Genomic DNA, 19,659 nt, shown 5'->3' with positions numbered 1-19,659 from the left:
AGAAAGCAGCCCCCTGAGGGATTAAGGGCCCACTCCACACAGGAGAAAGGCTGCGACTGCGGCCTTGGATCGAGGTGTCCAGTCCAAGAAATCTGTCAGGCAGCAATGAGGGCGTCATTGCACACGTTCGCAACACTTTATTGCCTTGACGGCCAAGTGCGCAGGGACGGGTCCTTTGCCCGTTCAGTCTCGCAAGACTTCATAGTTTAGATCATGAGTCCGCAACCCACCGCCTGGATGGTATGGCTCGGGTATCTGTTTCAAAGGTAAGGGATCTGCAGCTAGAAGTCTCTATCAGATGAACAAGTTACTTAACTTCAGTAATGCATTTTCTGGTAGATACTCTGTCTAGCGGCATTTTCCTTACAGCCCCACCCATTCTTCCCCGTTTTGCGGACTGATGTAGTAGGACTAGGGTTGTTTTTCCTCCTTTCAGGGCCTTAGTTTTGTACACGACTACGTCAGTTACTTCATGGCTCTGCGCTTCTGACAGGGAAAATACGAAAAGTACTGACGTCCACGCGCCTGGGGGGCGCCTATATAGGCAACGCGATTCAGAAAAGGGGGTGGTGATGGACAGAGTCTCTGAATTAAGCAGAACACTCCTACCCAGTCCACAGATCAGGGCTTGATCCATCACCGTTTTTTAGCTCACTGCACCATCCCAGCTCAGAACCTGGCTACATGCAAATTAGTCTGACCCTGGCCCAGTGCATCATGGTAACAGGGCAGACCAAACTACCAAGCCAATTCTTATACTGGAAAGGAAACAAGCTTCCGGGGACCGGTTTCTGGCATTACAGCCGTCTTCGGCCCGGTTTGCTCGAATTCTGATGGTGCAGTGAGCAAGGGACTCACATCTGAGTATACCCTTCCACGCTTATGGGGGACAAAACGATTCAGAAAAGGGGGTGGTGATGGACAGAGACTCTGAATTAAGCAGAACACTCCTACCCAGTCAACAGATCAGGGCTTGATCCATCACCGTTTTTTAGCTCACTGCACCATCCCAGCTTAGAACCTGGCTACATGCAAATTAGTCTGACCCTGGCCCAGTGCATCATGGGAACAGGGCAGACCAAACTACCAAGCCAATTCTTATACTGGAAAGGAAACAAGCTTCCGGGGACCTGTTTCTGGCATTACAGCCGTCTTCGGCCCGGCTTGCTTGAATCCTGATTTCTGAATCGTTTTGTCCACCATAAGCGTGGAAGGGTATGCTCAGACATGAGTCCCTTGCTCACTGCACCATCAGGATTCAAGCAAGCCGGGCCGAAGACGGCTGTAATGCCAGAAACCGGTCCCCGGAAGCTTGTTTCCTTTCCAGTAAAAGAATTGGCTTGGTAGTTTGGTCTGCCCTGTTCCCATGATGCTCTGGGCCAGGGACAGACTAATTTGCATGTAGCCAGGTTCTGAGCTGGGATGGTGCAGTGAGCTAAAAAACGGTGATGGATCAAGCCCTGATCTGTTGACTGGGTAGGAGTGTTCTGCTTAATTCAGATACTCTGTCCATCACCACCCCCCTTATATAGGCAACGCGACGTCATAACCGAGGCTCCCGACACGCGGAGCCGAATGGAGCCACCCAACGTCGTGCGCAAGGGGTAGTGCTCAGCAAAAGGTTCCGGATCCAGCCTGATGCCCGTGAAATTCAAAGGTAAGGAATCTGCAGCTAGATAAGAGTCTCTACCAGATAATACGGTACTGAAGGTAAGTAACTTGTTCATTAGGAAGAACCTACCCTCCTGTAGTAGTTACTGAGCTTATAAAGCGCCTGGTTACACTATCCAGTGTGTCCCCGCGCTGTACCGCTGAGGAACCCATCCTGGCCTGTTCCTATGAGACGCCCACTCCTGGGCACCCCAAGGTGAAGCCTCGCATCCTTAGCGATTAGGGCCGGTGTGGAGATTAAGTAAGCTATTGCCCAGAGTTGCAGAGTGGGACCCATGATTACAGTAGGCACCGTGGCGAGAATTATCGGGCCCGCGGACATTGAGCCCAAGACCCTGTCCCGACGGAAATTGAACCCTGGTCGCGGGTCAGATCTCTGCATCAGGGTCTGCCGCTCTAACCAGTGAGCCACACTTCTCCGTAGCTACTGGCAGCTATATATCTGAAAGATCTTCTAGGCTTAGGTTGTATGTTTTATGGTAAGGTGGACGCAATAACTTTGCAAGGGTCCTTCCGGTCCTCTCCCCCTCTCTGTATCATCTAGTAGTCAGGTACTCCCCCATAAATAGGATTTCCCTGTCTTCTGTTTCGCTGTAGTCCTCCAACAATACCAACCGCCAGCGTGTTTTGCTATGCATGCGCCCCTGAGGACCGCTTTGAAGCCCTCCCACAGTACCGCCCATGAATCTACCGAGCAGGTGTTTAAGTCAAAATAGTCTACAATAGCCTCTTGTATTTCTGCTCTGAAAACTTCATCCTGCAGTGCGCAGTTAGGGAACCGCCATTGCCGTTCAAATCCCTCCGGGCGGGGTAACTGCAACTGTAATTTAACCGGGGAATGATCCGAATAGGTCCTAGGCAGAAATGTCAGGCGAGAGTAACCAAAAGTCTATCCTAGTCCATGTGTTGCGTTGCCCTGAATAGTGTGTGTATTCTGTTGTGTTTGGGTTGCGTTTCCGCCAAACATCAAGTAGAGAGAACCTGTCACATAGCTCCTTGAGTGCATGGCGAGATCGAGGTTTAGTGTCTTGTGCCCCGGATGTGCTGTCCGTTACAGGGTCAATCAGTAAATTAAAGTCTCCACCCACTATCAACGCCTGTGAGTCCAGCTTGTCTAGATGCGAGGACAGGTCATGGTAAATGTCAGGAGAGTCTACATTGGGGGCATATATACACAGAAATGTCACTTTCCTGCCAGACAGGATTCCAGAAACTGTTAAATAGCGTCCCTCACTGTCCTGGTGAATGGAACTCATGCAAAAAGGCACCCTATTATGAATTAAAATGGCTGCCCCTCTAGCGTAGTTACTATACTTTGCGAAATATCTGTTCGCTGCCCAGCTAGACCCAAAATACGCCTTGTCAATCTTGGGCAGATGTGTTTCTTGTAAGAGTGCAACATCTACCCTGTGCCTCGTTAAAAATTGTATGATCTGTTGTCTTTTCCGGTTGTCATTCAAGCCTCGCACATTTCATGTAGTAGAATGAGGCTCACTGGACCCTCTACATTACCGAACCTGGTCATCTGGATGTTGTGACGACCTCATTGGTGTAAATTGGTGACTATTAACAGCAGTGATCAATTTATAACACTGTGAACAGGCCTGAAAGAACTGACTCATAAATGAAATAACCCACCCCCCTCAACCCACCCAGCCTGCACTTTCATCTGAGACGTTGTGTGGTGGTGAAGGCCTGGAAACGGCCTGATTGTGGGATTGTTCCTCTGTTTATACATCTTGCAGAATTCCGGTGCTTCCGATGGATTATCAAATACTCTGGCCCTGCCATCCACATCAACCTTCAGGCGAGCAGGATAAAGCATTCCATAACGCAAATTCGGGTTTCTCAGGGCGGCCTTGACGCTGTTGAATTTCCACCTGGCATCCTGTACCACAGCAGTGAATTCCGGATAGAAGGATAACTTGAAGCCTTGCCAGTCCATGTCTCCCTTTTCTCTTGCCCAGCGATGGATCGTGTCCCTGTCCCTAAAGTTCATTACTCGTGCCACGATAGGCCTGGGAGGAAGACCAGGATTCGGACGAGGGCCCAGTGATCTATGTGCCCTTTCTATTACAAAGCCAGGGATGAAAGACTCCTTCTCGAACTGTCCCAATAGCAGGGTTTCGATAAACAGATCCATGCGGCCAGTGGGGGTGGACTCCGGGACTCCGAGAATTCGTACGTTATTTCGGCGGCTCCCCGTTTTTGAGGGCCACTTCTTTTACAATGCGCTCCACCCGTTCCAGACATTGAACTGATTGTGACGTACCTTCCTCAATGTCTGATATACAGGCTTCTGCGACATCCAACCTTCTGTCGTGGGCTTGTACTTTGATGCCAAGGCTAGCAATAATGTTGTCAAGGGAGTCGAAGCGACTGTCCAGCCCCTTGAAGCCAGCACGCGTCTCCTGGAGTAATGAATGCGCTGCGTCCGGGGATCCATCTCCCAGAATCGGGCCGTGTGCCACTTCTGCCATGGTGGAGCTTTGCGCTGTGGAGGTATCAGCGAGTTTCTCAGTAGGAAGCGTTCTCTGTTTCTGGTCCTTGCGTCCCATGCCTGCGAGGTGAAACCGCCGTGCAGAGCCAGGTCTCAGATGTGTTCTCGAGGTGTACCTGTCCCACGTGCTCGGCGTATTAGCGATCTGGCGGTGACCCAAAGTCCATAGCGACATTACTTGTGGGGCCCAGTCCTGCCTGTGGGAGCGCTGTGCCTATGTAACACGAGGAAGCACACCACCTCGCAAGCTAGCCCACTGGCTGCAGAAGGGAACACCGCAACCCAGCCGTCTGTGACCCACTTGCATCAGGTGTCATTGTCCCCGAGGGGAGCAGGCACCAGACTTCAGCAGGGAACCATTGACCACACTGTGCAAATTGTGCTGCAGGTTCTAGAAGGGACCTTGTTAGGCGGCGCCCTGTTACAATGAAATTAAATGGGTTGATCTAGACCTGGTCTGATTGTAATGTCAAAGTCATCTTGATGAATTAAACCTAAGACATTGATTCTCTCTGTGTAAGCTGGCCTGCAATGAAGATGCATTTGTTTCCTGTCGATCCGCAGAGGTAAGCGTGGCGATCCTACAATTTTTCTGTAGAAGTCAACTCTGCCTGCAGCAGCTTAAAGATTACGCCTTTCTCCGTGCTGTGGGCCCATACCGGGTGGCATCCCTAATATAAGATGGCGGCGCACACCATGTCTATCGTGCGCCCCTGCCCTTGCGTGTTCCGTGCGATTGGCAGTGCAACTCAGCTATGCTGGTACCGAAGTGTCTCCCGTTTGGCGGCGGAGGTAGAGAGGAGCTGTGGGAGTTCTTCACTGCGGGGGGGGGAGGGGAGCGGCACTCACTGGAAATTCATGCGGCCTGGGCCGCTCCGAGCCACTGTGGCCCGAGCATCCGGCCGTAGACGAGGGCCTTAGTGATCGTGCCCAGGCATCAATCGACTCCATTCCTCGACTGGACAATTCTAGGCCGTTGTGAGCTTCTGTTCACCATATGCCCGCATCACGATGTCAGTGTGGATTGCAGGAGCACGCCAGGATACTGGAGAGCCGTACGGAGCTTCAAAGCCATGCGGCCATCTTGGTTGCCAGCTTGGCCACGCCCCAAGATGAACGTAATGTTCTAGAGGCAAAGACTACAGTCGTTTCATGTGTAATATTAAGCTGAGTTAAAACTGCCCCTAAACCATACTCGGAAGCATCCACTGTAACAATAGTCTTTCTTTCTTCCGCAAAGGATTGTAATACTGGTGCGCGAGTGATCTTTTTTAACTCTTTCAAAAGTACTTTGACATAAATCTGACCAAACAAATTTTTCATCTTTTTTTTAGCAAAACTTTGAAGCATTCAGTGATGGTGGCAAAGTTTTGCATGAAGTTTGCATAAAATTCAAATAAGCCTAAAAAGGACAGCAATTGCTCTCTATTTTGTGAAGTAGGAGCATCTACAATACTTTTTAATAGGGTAGGTTTAGGTTTCACACCTAGTTCAGAGAAGATATTCATTTTCTCTTGTTTTGAATATACACTTATCTTTCCGTAGTGTGGCACCCCTTTTTTCCAAAGTTTCCAAAACATCATTCAATGCAAGATCATGTTCATGTTCTGTAACAGCAAATATTAAAACATTGTCTTGAAAGATTACAACATGTTCCTTACCAATAAACATATCTGTCATGAGTCTGTGGAAAAACTGCAGCGGCAGAAGCAATGCAGAACGGCATTCGGCAAAATTGAAAAACTCCAGGTGTTACAAACGCTGTCAAATGACGAGAGCTTTCGTCCAGTTCGACTTGATGATAAGCTGCTCTCAAATCTAATTTGCTAAACCAACTAGATTGACCAACTTTGGTTATTAGATCTTCTATTCTAGGTAGTGGGTAATTGTCTACCCATATAGCTAAATTTACACTCCTCATATCAAAACACATGGCAGTTCACCGTTCTTTTTCTTAGCTAAAACTATGGGAGACAACCACAGAGTTCCTTCTGTCTTCTCAATGATGCCTTGTGTGCACATATCATTAAGCATTGTAGAACGATCTCCTCTTACACTTAATGGAATGTTACGCAATTTATGTTTGACTGGAGGAACGTCATGTTTGACTTTGATACAGTATACAAAAGCTGAGATTTTACCTACCTTAGCTTGAAAAACTTTGGAGAATTTTTCATCCCATGCGTTTTTACTGTTGTTCACTGCACCTAATCTCTTTTTCGCAAATGAAATGGGTTGATCTAGAGCTGGTCTGATTGTAATGTCAAATTCAGCTCGGTGAATTAAACCTAAGACATTGATTCCTCTGCTGGCGACATATACTTTCCCTTTAATTGATTCATCTAAGATTTTAATGTCGGCCCAAAAGAAACCAATGAGATCTACTCTACTTCCTTCTTCATATGCTACTGTAAGAATGTCTGGTGGAAGTAGAGCTTTACCATACCAGTACTTCACAAAAAAATCATGAGAAATAATGGTTATGCGTGAGCCACTGTCGACTAATAGTTGAATTGAGTGACCTTCGAAAAATACATTAAGATTCAGGTCAACCACTAGATCTTCATCATTTGAATTAACACACTTTACACCTAAAAGTAATACTTTAATTTCTTCATAGTGTTCCTCAGCAAAATTACCATCACAGTCATTTAGAACACAACGGACATTTGTGGGTTTTCCTACTCCGCACATTTTGAAAATATTACCTATTTTCCCACATTTCAAACATTGTTGACCCAGTGCTGGACAATACTTGAAAGAGGAAACATGTGAAGGTGAACCACATCTATAACAATACACCTTGTGAACCTGTTGAGGAGGATTATTTGGTCTAGAGAATGTTCTCTGTCTAATGTTGCCTGAGAAACCTTTAGTGATGGGTTTATTAACTACTGCACCAGAGATTATAAACTTGGCTAAAGATTCTTCAAGTAATTTTACATCAATAGAAGAACATTTGATGCTTTTAGCTAACTCTATAGCTTTATCTAATGTTGAGTTTTCTTTCTTGTATTTTTTTAGAATGGTATTTAGCTACTAACTGGTCATGTATTAACTCTGCAGTAAAATTATCAAATTTGCATTTGGAAGCTAGCATTTTTAACGCTGTAACATAAGTGTCTATACTTTCATTAGGTTGTTGTCTTCTCTTAATTTTTTCTTATCTATGTACAACAATATTCTTAGTTTTTGAGAAGTATTTATCTGGTTTTGTGAATGCTGTTTCAAATTTGTCAAGATCTTCATTTTCGGCAGGAACATGTTCAGGTAAGTGGTCATATACGTTCTGACCTTCTACGCCCAAATGATAATACATAAGATTTTTGCGTCTTTCTGGTCTGAATTTTTAGACATCAATTGCTCCTAGATAAGCTCTGAAATTCCACTCCAGTGGTGGGTCTCCAGGTTCTTGTAGGAATGGTGCTTGTGCTTGAACACTCTGCCTGTTGGTTAGATGTTGAAATAATGAAAAGGAAAAAAAACTGAGTGTGCAAATCATTGTAATTTGCAGTTTTCCTTGAAAACAAAAAAAAACTAAATGCTAAAACAACACAAGAACTAAGCGTGCAAATCGCTGTGATCTGCACTTTATTGTAAAACTATTGAGTTGACAAACGTAGGATTGAGTGTGCAAATCACTGATGACTGCTCTAAACTTGCAAATAGCGATTTGCAAAGCATGCAAATCGCTGTTGTAAAATTTCTTTTAAAATGATGTTGAAAAGTGAAGAAACTTAACTTAAAAGTCCTCTTTTTATGTTGATGGACTTGGTGTTCTCCCGGAATGTAATGCAGATCCTGATGTACTTGAAGGAGACGCAAAGGCAACCGCACAGGCTGTGTCTGTAGGCGCCGCGATCAGCTGTCAGATGAATAATGTGCTTCACACTGTAGAAAGGCAGAGTATATTGCTAGCCGATCGGGTATGTTTTTTATAACATTTCAAAGAGAATATTTCTTTAAACTATAGTCGGTGGCACGTACTGGGTGAGTTTCAGGCTTAAGAATGGAACGTATCACGCGTAATCTGTCTCACGAAATCTGACTTGTGCGCTCTGTCTCACGCAGTGTTACTCCTGCGGTCTGTTTCACACAGTTTGACTCATGCTCGTGCTCTGCCATCGTTGAGATCCTTAATGGAGAATAAATAATAAAAAGTTCTCACCTTATAGTAGTAACATACCCGATACACAACAACAGTTTCATAAAATTGAAGGTTTTCTGGCCCCTGTTTTCTTCACGTTTTTCCGTCGTTTGGAATGTTAGGCCTGGTTGCTTGCCTTTCTTTCGCTCCTGGATGCAGGAAATATGAATCTTCTTAGTTGCCCACTCGTCGCCAAAATACTGAAGCATACACTCACGCGTCTTCAGTGGGTCGAAGGATTTATTGGTAATACAGCATAACGACAAGTCTCTCCTAAAGGGGCCCAGAGATTACTGTCCGTCCTGGAATCCCAAAGGTTCTGGGGTTCCATGACTGCGCAGCATTCCAGACTTACATCTCCACATACGTCTTGTAATGTTAGGTGTAATTCAGAATAGTTGCATCCGTCCCGAGGTACGGGTGATGTGGAAAAAAAAAATTGTTTCACCTATATTTATGACCATGAATAAATACAGAAGTATTATATCGAAAATGCAACATGAACTCTTGTATTCTTATTTTTCCTAGGACCCTAGATACATATTAAAGACATAAACCTATCACATTTCCAAAACTGTTAACATAAAGGGCTTTGGGCCCTCATGTTGCTTACCATTTGTTGGCTTGTGTGGAACTCTTCTTCTGTGGCGCGAGGACAAAGCCCTGATTGATTCAGCTTTATCAGTGCCCGTCCAATGCGCCCGATGTGATTGAGGTAATATTTTGTTCTGTTTAACTTTTAATGGCCTGCAAACAGAAGGCGTGATTGGCAAAAACGTGCCTGGCAGGATAAACACATTTGTAGAGATTTATTTCCTATAGTTAGCTTTCTTTTAGTTTGCCAAGTCTTCTTTTTCTCGCTTTGCAGTCATGTCTTTTTTTGTTTTTTTCGTGGAGAGCAGTTCTCAAATGATGAGCGTTATTTTATTGCAAAGAAAATTTGTATCATTTTTAATGATGCTTTAACACATAATTGTGCAGTACACCCCAATCCATCACTCTCCAATCCGCTCCACTCCAATCCACCTCACCCCTCACCAGTCCGTCCCACTCAACCGAACCCCATCAATCCAATCCACTCCGGTCCACCCTACTCCAATCTTAACAACTCACCCCATTCCAATTCGCCACACTCCAATCCAAAACAATCAAATCCACTCCATCTTCCGCTCTCTAATTTGCACCACTCCAGTCAAAACAATCTGCCCCACTCGAATCCAAATCAGTCTGCCGACTCCAATCAAAAACAAACTGTCCCACTTCAATTCAAAACAATCTGCCCCTCTCAAATCCAAAACCGTATGCTCGTCTCCAATCCAAAACAGTCTGCTCGTCTCCAATCCAAAACAGTCTGCCCGCTCCAAAATAATGTGTCCACTTGAATCTGCCCCATTCCATTCCAAAACAATCTGCACTCCTTAATCCAAAAGAATCTGCCCCACTCTAATCTGCCCCACTCTAATCTGCCAGGCTCTAAAATGCCCACTCTAATCTTCCCCACTCCTGTCCTTCCCACTCCAATCCACAGCAAAATGCCCCGCTTCAATCCAAAAGTGTGTCCCACCCTAATGTAAAACAATCTGCCCCACTCAAACCAAAACAGTATGCTCGACTCCAGTCCAAATCAATCTGCCCAACTCCAATCCAAAACAATCTGCCCCACTCCAATCCAAAACAATCCGCCCCACTCCAATCCAAACAATCTGCCCTACTCAATCCAAGACAATCTGACTCACTACAATCTGCCCCTACGCCAGTCCGCCCCAGTCAAATCAAAAACAATCTGCCCCAATCCAATCCAAAACGATCTGCCCACTTCAATCCAAAACAATCTGCCACACTCCAGTATTCCCAACTCCAATCCTCCCCACTCCAATACAAAACAGTCTTTCCCACTCTAATCTGCCCCACTCTAATCCACCCCACTCCAAACTGCTGCAATCCAATCGAAACAATCTTACACTCCAATCTTCCCCAGATCAGTCGAAAATAATCACTCACTCCAATCCATCCCACTTCAGCCTTTCACACTCCAAACCAAAACAACTGTCCCACTCCACTCCAATCCACCTCACCCTAATCCACCCACTCATCCTAATTCTCCCCATCCAATCCACCAGAATCTGTCCCACTCCAATCCAATCTACCCCACTCCACTCCAATCCACCTGACCCCAATCCAATCTACCCCACTCAACTTCCAACCACCTCACCCCAATCCACCCAACTCCCTCCACAATCCACCCCACTTCTATCCAATCTACCCCACTCAATCCAAAACAATCCGCCACACTCCAATCCAAAGCAATCTGCCACACTCCAATCCAAAACAATCTGCCTTACTCCAATCAGCCCTACTCCAATACAAAACAATGTGCCCCACTCCATTCCTAAACCAGCTGCCCAATCCAATCCAAAACAATATGCCCCACTCGAATCTGACCCACTCCAATCCAAAATAATCTGCTCCACTCCATTCCACCCCACTCCAATCTCAGTTTCATTTCAAACTCCATGTATGATATGTTGGTAACTGACCCGAAGTGTGAATGACTCTCAAAAAGAGCAGCGGCTGGAGGGGGTGGACCAAAAGCCCCTGTATGTATGTAGTATTGCTAAGAATATGGTGTATTATAAAATTACAGTAGACTGATAAGACATCTAAAGCTGTCTTTACTGACTAGACCTAAAAAGTGCATCCCAGGGTTGCCTTTTGTATTGTGTAGAAAAAATACAACACTTTTAACTGTAGCACTTGTTGCTGTAAAGCACGCCTTTTTTAATCACCAGTCATCATAGTGGATCACAAGTATAGCTAAAGAGGCCTGGAGGTATTTTTAACAATATGCAAATTACTTTAGACTTGCAAGATCTTTTTATTTAAATATCCTGATATTTTCAAAATGTGTTTTAAAAATTGAGGTATAGCTAGGACGCACACTCAGCTCTAAAGAATGGGAGGGGATATACTATCATGCGCAGCACTCCGCCTATCACATGGGCCTGACTGACACCCTCACCAAGGTGGTGACATATTGGTATTACACCCCAGAGAGGTTACACGAGATGGACCACAGTAAGGAGGCAACATGCTGGCGCGGCTGCGGGGAAGCGGGGTCCTTAACACACCTTCTCTGGGACTGTGCACACCTCCGGGGTTATTGGAAGTCGATCTTGGATGAGGTGGATGCCCATTTTGACCCTGAAATCCCAAGGTTTCCTTCATATGTTCTCCTAGGCCTCCCAAAACCCCATTACGTACCCCTTACGTTCTCGCAGGGGCAGATTGAGCGCCATTGCTATTGGGTCTGCACTACAAAACATCCTGTCCCTTTGGCGCACCACTCATGTTCCCTCATTCCAGGGGTGGCTGTCTAGATTGTGGGCGGTACTGGGCATGGAAAGGCTGTCCTTAATCAGGGCCGGGGAGGGCGCGAAATATGTGGAATTGTGGCAACCATTTCTGTCTCTTTTAGCCACAGAGTTCAAGGAGGTCACATGCCCTAGGTACTTACGCGTCTTACGTTTGTCCCAAATAGAGACCTGCTGAAGTCAGAGGAGACTTGTCTTGTGGGGGGGGGGGTTAGTTCGGACCTGGACCCGGAGTGTGGTTGGGCGGGGGCGGTGGGGGGGGAAGAGGGATGGGAAGGGGTGTAGGGACGGGGTTTAGTTGGGGTGGGAGGGGTTTTCTTTTTCTTCAAGTTACATGCATTATCAGCCCTAGCTCGCCGGGGTCTGGCCCCATGGCCACATCGCTCCTTTGGTCACAATGAGTTTTTACGACGCGGCCGGCCCCTCTGGGTTGTAGGCGGCATGCTGTGTTTAACACTTGGCTCATAACTACAGTTTTGGTGTGTATGTACAGTATTGCCTTGTCGAGCCGGCCCAATGGGTTGTAGGCGCTTGATGTTCGATTTGTTTGTGCTCAAAATTACCAATAAAAAGATTTAATACTAAAAATTGAGGTATAATTATTTTGAACTGTGTAAATATTTGCACTCCTTTGCATACAGTTCAGTGTAGAGTCAAAGGAACAATAATAAAGGCTAATCGAACCATTCGCAACTTAACAGGACACTTTTAAAATGTTCCAATGTTTAAGAAAGATTGTTTTGAATATACCCCTTTGTAAAGTTACTACTGCCTTAATGTTAGCGTATCGCTTTTTTAGTTTCAGCAGTGATTGGGAGTGTTGAGAAAATGTTGTGTGCTTTGATTTTCAGAGTCGACTGAATACATCTTTCTTTACAGGATTTTTTATTCGCCCATTTTACAAGATGATGCTTCAGAAGCCAATAACGCTTAATGATATGGAATCTGTGGTATGTATGTTTTTAATCTCGTTGATTTTCTGGGGATGAATTAGTCTTGGTTGTAGAGCCTGGGAGTAAGAATAATGTATTTCATGATGACAGAGCTGGGTTTCTTAAATATCGATCTCTTAGTGATCATATGGGCCTTTAATTGTTAACTTGGCGTATAATAAAAGTGCTATCATTAGCAGAACATTTTGATTTCAGGGGCTGTACAAGAACGACAGAGCGGTGTACACATTTTAAGCTGTAGCCTTATTGTTTGCCGTAGCAGGCTATATGGCCATTAAAGGGCCCATTCCAGCATTACAGGGCCTAGCCGAAGATGAGGGCCTTTAACAAGGGTCAGTAATAGCCAAGGCCAGTTTAGCCCAGTTACGGAGGCCTATAACGCTATGAGAACATTCCGCCTCTAGAGGGCAGAATGTTCTAACAAATAAAACAAATGCCTCAGTAAGCCTGAGGGGATTTAAATCGGGCTCACTGGGGCCTTTGTTCACAGCAACAGCTGTGAATGGCAAACATTGGAATGTTTGGATCTCTGGGCTTTAGAAGCCCTGAGCATTCCATTGTCTTCAATGGAGCTCCCAACATTCCAATGTTCTATAGCAATTAAGTTCATATTACAGATTAAACATTACATCAATCTGCAGAATTAGGAGCATACATATTCAAATTAACATGCAGTCTGAATTTATATATTATAAGAAAGAAAATGCAAAATAGTGTTGCATACAGCAAACAAAATATCACCCAGTCAGGTTACATAAAGGAGCTTCCCTATTCTAAACAAAATATCAACAGTGGTAAGGCAAAATTCTGTTAGAAAGTTGTTCGCATCAGATGAACCAGACTGAACCAGATTTAAGGCTCAAAGGAAGCATTCTGAATATTTAAGTGTGAAGCTTAACACTGGCAGGCAAAATCAGCCGAGGCAAGAGAGGTCTCCTCTCAGCAAAATCAAGATCTGGTTTGGTCTACTGTTCTAAAGAGCATTCAATTAAAGCAAGTAAGAAGATTCTGGAAGGCTTCTCTTTATCTCTTCCCGCCTAAGAAACCTAACAAAAGACAGTGATCTCGAGGAGCAGATAGACTCCCTAGCGTTCCCAGCTTCCAAGAAAGGAGCAATGGATGTAACATCAATCCTGTGGCTGGTCCAGGATGATGTTTCCCACCGTCTCAGTCTCCATACCTGAAGCCAACTTTTAATTGAAATATTCTGTCCCCCCTAATCTAACAAACTGAAGAATAAGCCTATTCTATCTTAATAAGCACAGTGATAAGGCATCTGCAGGAGAAAGAAAATCATGATACTGGAAAAACAGTTAATAAAAAGAAATTCATGCTATTCAGGCCTGATTATACATTGGCTGATATTAACTTTAAAATGGCACCCAAACGAATGCATTTAACATAACACATTTTGTGCCACTATTTAAGAAAGATATACATTATTTTATTCAATATGGATTCTTTGATTATAGTTCAGCTAGATACGTAGATGGCTCCCATTAAAGTGAATGTGAATATATATTGCTGTAGCTTGTGGTCCTGGAAGACCTTGGGGCCTCTTTGGCTCAGGCAGTTTATGAAGGATAAGGTAGCCAAATAGGTTACCTACACTGGTCTAGATAATGCTTATTACTTGGGGAAGGCAGTGGGCACCAGTATTGTACTTCATTGACACATGCCCTTAGAGGCCTTGGAAGAAGGTCTTGAAAACAGAGCAGGGGCCAGCAAAGGCACCAGTCCTCCCATTGGTCTTCTCCTATTGCAACACAACAGCCACCAAACTACCAGGGCCGTTTCTGCCATTAGGCAGGACTAGGCGGCCGCCTAGGGCGGCAAAATGTTGAGGGCGGCATTTTGTTGTAATCATGCAGTGGTCGGAGTCTGGACTCAGTGCACTGACTGTGCTCTGTGCAAGTGAAGCGAAGCCGAAGCGCACCTCTGGCCACCACCAGGCCTGCTGATGTTTGCATTTGCTGATGCTTGTTGTTGTTGTGTTGCCTCAGGTTAGTTAGCCGAGCGGCGCACACCCTAGATAAGAATGATTATAATTTATTATGGCGTGTGTGTAGAAGAGCGCGGTGCGGGTCTGCGGGACCTCAGTGGGTCCCCAGGGCCGTCAATCTTGTAGCGCTGGGATAGCGCTACCAATGACGGCCCTGGGGAACATTCTTGGCCAATCCACGGGAAGGCAGGCCAGTGACGGTGACGCCAGCACGGTTCACCAGTGCCACCTTCTCTTTCGGCGCGCGCGGGGGACGGGACGGACTGTGTGTGCCGGCTGGCCTGGCGCGCTGCTCCCCCGGCCTTTGCCCATAATAATTTTAATAATTAATTACTGGTCTGCAGCTGCTACCTGCCAGTGTCACACGGAGTCTCCGGTCCCGACTCCGTCTCCCGCCGGCCTGCTCTCCCCAGCACAGCAGCACCACGAGGCTCGCTCAAGCCGTGGTCATGCCTGAGGCCTGGGCCTGGCCGTGTGGTGGTGGTCGTGTCATCGTACGTACCGTACGCAGCAGGTCATGAGTGACTTGAGCAGTCAATTAGAGACAGTGCACGCACCGCCGGTGAGTCAGTCAGAAGGCCGCTGGGCCTGGCTGCGAAAATAAATATAAAAATATATAAATATTTCGGATCCTAATCAGATGCATTTGCATGAAATGAATGAATCATCATGTGTTAATTTAATATGTGTAATAATGATAATGTTCATCACCGACCAAACGCAGAAATGTCATTTGGGCCTAGCTTTGAAAAATCTTTCTCTGGAGGGGCTCCAATGTGGCAATAAGGAGATGTGTAGGTGAAGGGAAAGTGGATATTTTTATAGTTAGTGCTGGAGTTCTTTCTGGGCAACAGTGACTTTAAGTGTGTTCGAGGCGCAGGATTTATCTCCAGTTGCAGAGTCTTTATGTCTCCTCTCGGCACTGTCCCATTAATCACTCCAGGCTGCCAGGAGTCACAGGCAACACAGATCTTACGTACCTGGGAGATCGCAGCAAGCAGCACCGTAGTGACGACCGAGAGGCCGATGAGATCAGATTTCTGATCGGTGCTCGTCCCTGTCTCCGGCTCCCCACACAGTCGCAGCTCGCCGTGGAGAGGCCTCCAAGGTGGGTCTAGCTAGGGTAACGCAGTCTGCCCCGCTCCACTTGTAAGCAGGGCCGCAACTTTCCACTCGACAAACTCTATCCCCTCACTGAGTCCCAGCGATGGTCCACGGCTAACCAACGGAACAATGACAGGGCCAAGGGGGGTCTGTGCCGCCAGTGGGAGAACGCAGCACAGTAGATCACACGGGTGGTGGGGCAGAATGCTTCTGATCGGAGCCTCAGGCCGCACAGGCTCCACGTTCGCAGGATCGCCACACAGCTCTCCCGTTCTCAGCGTCCACGAGCGACCGCGGCATGCACTGGAAACGGTCCCAGGAAGTCTCCGGTGCCAAAATATGGTAGTTTGCTATATGTAGGCACTGTTTTCAGGATGTTTGCAGCTGGCTCGAAGCGGAGCTCAGAACAGTACATAAGCACCCTAGCACTGGTTAGCAGGGGTAAAGGGTGTACCATCCTAATACCAACAAAAACAAGCAAAAATCTGAGGTTGAAGGCAAAATGTTTGGGGGGACATCACACTAAGGGTTTCGGGTCCAACAGTAGGTGTAACTGATCATGGTTTGCCTGGTTGATGTTTCTCAGCAATCATTTAGATACCCGGCCAATTTTCACATCTTGAGATTTTAATTAATTAGTGGTGCAATGCGAGCATGCGGCTTATGCGCTTGAATAGATTAAAGCTTTGTTACAGTAAAGTAATGGGACATAAAACAGATAGCCTCTAAGAACTTGCTGTAATTTTGGTTCAATTTCTGTTTGTTTATCATTTCCAATAAGTACGAACCACTCATATACATTTTAATGGCAAACTTGGTTATGACTTTTCAATATATCAATTTTTCTCGGAAGCCAGAATTCCATCATTGGAGCACATCTAACCCGGCTGTCACTACTCTATAATGTACCGTGTGCAAAAAGTACTTGATTAACCACTGGTCTGTGAGGCTGCCTAGAATTGCTTTGGCATGCTATTAAAAATTATAAACAAAGAAATGCACAAGATGCTTGTTTCAAACCCAGGGTCTAACAAGAAGCAGGCCAAGAAACATTCTATGCACACAGTTCCAAGAGACATTCTTCCAGCAAACTTAGCACTGTTCTCACTGTTGTGCACACATCGGTAGCATTAGAAGAAGTTTATTATTTCACGGTGAGGCGGTATCATGAGCAGTTGGGCTGGCTAACGCCAGCCAAATTCCTAGGTTTTTGCATGTTTGCACTGTCTAAAGCTCATACCTTTAAACTCTGAATTTATCTGAGTTAATGGGTGAACTGCAGATGCACAACTCAAACAAGCATTGGCATAACCAATAGGTCTCGCCTCTGGAACCTTATAAGTTTAGCCATGCAGCAGATTATCCCCTATTAGCATGCCCAAACACTCAACACAGTCAATAGCCACATAAGTGCTGCAACTTCGATAGATGATTACCGTAACATGAACCTGCACATAAAGTGGTGACAGCATGCTGAACCTTCCGAGGTGAGAGGGGCCGGGCTGAACCTGGTGCAGGTGGTGGCGTACTGACCAGGATGAGAGTCAGGGTGGGGCAGGTGAGAAGTAAAAGGTGCACTTAGTGGGGATGACAAGTGCAGTAAGTTTTGTTTCTGTTGAGTTTCATGGCAATCTTTGTCATTCATGATTCAATGGCAGAACAACTTCTAAGCAGGGCTTAATTTCTGCCAATGTTTGAAGGTAGTGGGCACCAAAGCTCAGTTCTGGAGACCAGGAATTATTTTTCAACATCAGAATTAACCCAGAGTCAGGGCTTTAAGTGGGCTAGGCCCCTACGGGCCTGAGACCCGGTAGTTATTACAAACAGACATTGAAACGGTCCTGTCTGGCTCTAGGTTTATGTCCTTAACTTTTTTTGCACTCAAAACACGAATTAATTTCTAACAAACAATGTAAGAAACATTTTGGAAATCCACACCAGCGATTTAGTTTTGGTTTATATTCTACATGTTTACTTAATTTTGCATTGTTGAAGAGTGTTAACTATTTCTAGGATGTTGGGTTTCTATATGTTTTTTTAGTGCAGCATACTACCCTGGGGTAGTGCATACTTTGAACTGATTCGCCGTCAGGTTTTATAACGGGCCGCTGGGCCTGGCTGCGAAAATAAATATAAAAATAGTGCTGGAGTTCTTTCTGGGCAACAGTGACTTTAAGTGTGCTCGAGGCGCAGGATTTATCTCCAGTTGCAGATAGTGCAAAGACTTTTGGAGGCCGCAGGCAAAATTACATTTTATCGCATGTATGCTCCCTTTCTCGCAGCAATAATGTAATTTTGGATGCCTTCTGGTGGAGTCAGGCCTAATGTTGTAAATGAGGCGGAGGCGGGCGGCCCCCGGGTGACGGGTGAGGTCAGGTGAATCATTCATCAATCATCATTATCTGTTATCTCCGGGCCGAGCACGTCCTCACGGTCGGCTGGAGAGTGGTGGTGCAAAAACACACACTGTCACTGAGCTGAGCAGGAGCTGGTGGTAGGGTAGCAGGCCAGGCAGGCAGACAGCACTGTGAGGGTTGAGGTGACCGTGACACCCTGTGCCCGAGACTCTGAGTGAGGACGGTTTGGATGGTAGTGGTGCGGGCGGGGCTGGTCTGGAAGCACAAGCACGAAGAGAGTGCTGTAGAAAAAGGGAGGGGGGGCGGCATTTTTCAATTCTCGCCTAGGGCGGCCCAACACTTAGAAACGGCCCTGCAAACTACTTTAGTTTGCCCTTAGTGGTGTATGCTCATTCAGTTGGGGCAGGATCCATCATTTCCTCCCAAGATGGAGATCCATTATGTCCGTCAGATGGGTCTTACATATGTTCAACTATGACAATGACCTTTACTTTTTGCCCTGCAAAATATTCTCCCCATGTCAGAAACATTTTTCAGGTGAGCACCAGTCCATTATACTGCAAGCGGTGCAAGGGTTACTCTCCATATCTAGAATGTACCAGGCTTGGAAAGAAGAGAGGATTATTATGCTTGCTTTTTCCTGGTCCCGGATTAGGGTTTTAGGACTATCTCTTGCACTTTCATGGTGGATCACTGATTGTAGAGCCCTGATAAGCCTACAAAGATACGTAAGGGAAGTCAAATAAAGTTTAAAAACAGCTAAATGCTAGTTTATAAGATACAAAGCCTCATTTAAAGACCGTACTCCTACCTGACAGAAAAAGAAACAGCATGCGTTCTTCCTTCGATCAGCACTGAACGCTAAAACTGACCCGCATTTTAACTCCAACTAACGTGCGGTTGCAGAAACTGACAAAGGAAACAAACAAAGGAGTGATGTAATAAACACAGTTGTGTGTTCCATGTGAAGAAAACCAATTTCGTTTTTCAAAAAGCCCTCACTCACCAACCTAGTTGGTGACATGCTTCATCATCGGACCCCACCAGGAGTGGCCGAATGCCACCCTAGTGTGCTGCAAAGCCAGTTTACTGCATAGCTGGTTTTGTGATAGTGAAAGATGATTTAAGTAAATTTGAAAACATCCGAATTGTGTCAAAAATATTTTTTTTATTGGTTTTGCCAATTGGACATGGATAAAAACAAAGTGTAGGATGATGACTAAATTAAAAGTTCTGATTCATCCTAGGATTGCGGTCAACATGTTTCTGCCTATGTGTGAGCAGTTACTCAGGCATTCGTCAGGACCAAGAAGTGTAATGAAGAACCACAGCGGTATGGGCGCGCTAAGGCCCACCCTGACCTGAGTTTACCAGTGTTAAAAAATTGTAAAAACTAAGATAAGATTCCTTCAAAATTAAAGAGGAACCGAGTTTATTCTAATAAAAACAGGACAAACAAACATATAAACAGAAAGAAACAAAACAAGAAGGGTTATTTCAGTGCGTTCCTATCTGTTGTCATCCTTCTCATACACATGTTGACAAAGGACCTTG

At 45.6% G+C, this 19,659-nt stretch overlaps 1 protein-coding gene across 3 annotated transcripts in view; it reads left to right on the top strand.

Annotated features, from left to right (window-relative positions):
• Positions 1–19,659, top strand: part of NEDD4 (NEDD4 E3 ubiquitin protein ligase) — a 1,992,497-nt gene that overhangs the window by 1,539,119 nt on the left and 433,719 nt on the right. For all 3 annotated transcript variants that reach the window (XM_086958341.1, XM_086958342.1, XM_086958340.1), the window contains one exon: positions 12,569–12,639. In XM_086958341.1, coding sequence (XP_086814467.1) covers positions 12,569–12,639 — 71 coding nt within the window. The remainder of the gene's footprint in view (positions 1–12,568; positions 12,640–19,659) is intronic.

The sequence above is a fragment of the Lissotriton vulgaris genome, chromosome 2_1 (assembly GCF_964263255.1).
Source record: "Lissotriton vulgaris chromosome 2_1, aLisVul1.2, whole genome shotgun sequence".
Lineage (NCBI taxonomy): Eukaryota > Metazoa > Chordata > Amphibia > Caudata > Salamandridae > Lissotriton > Lissotriton vulgaris.
Note: the sequence above shows the minus strand (reverse complement) of the source record. Positions and strands in the feature narration are given on the sequence as shown.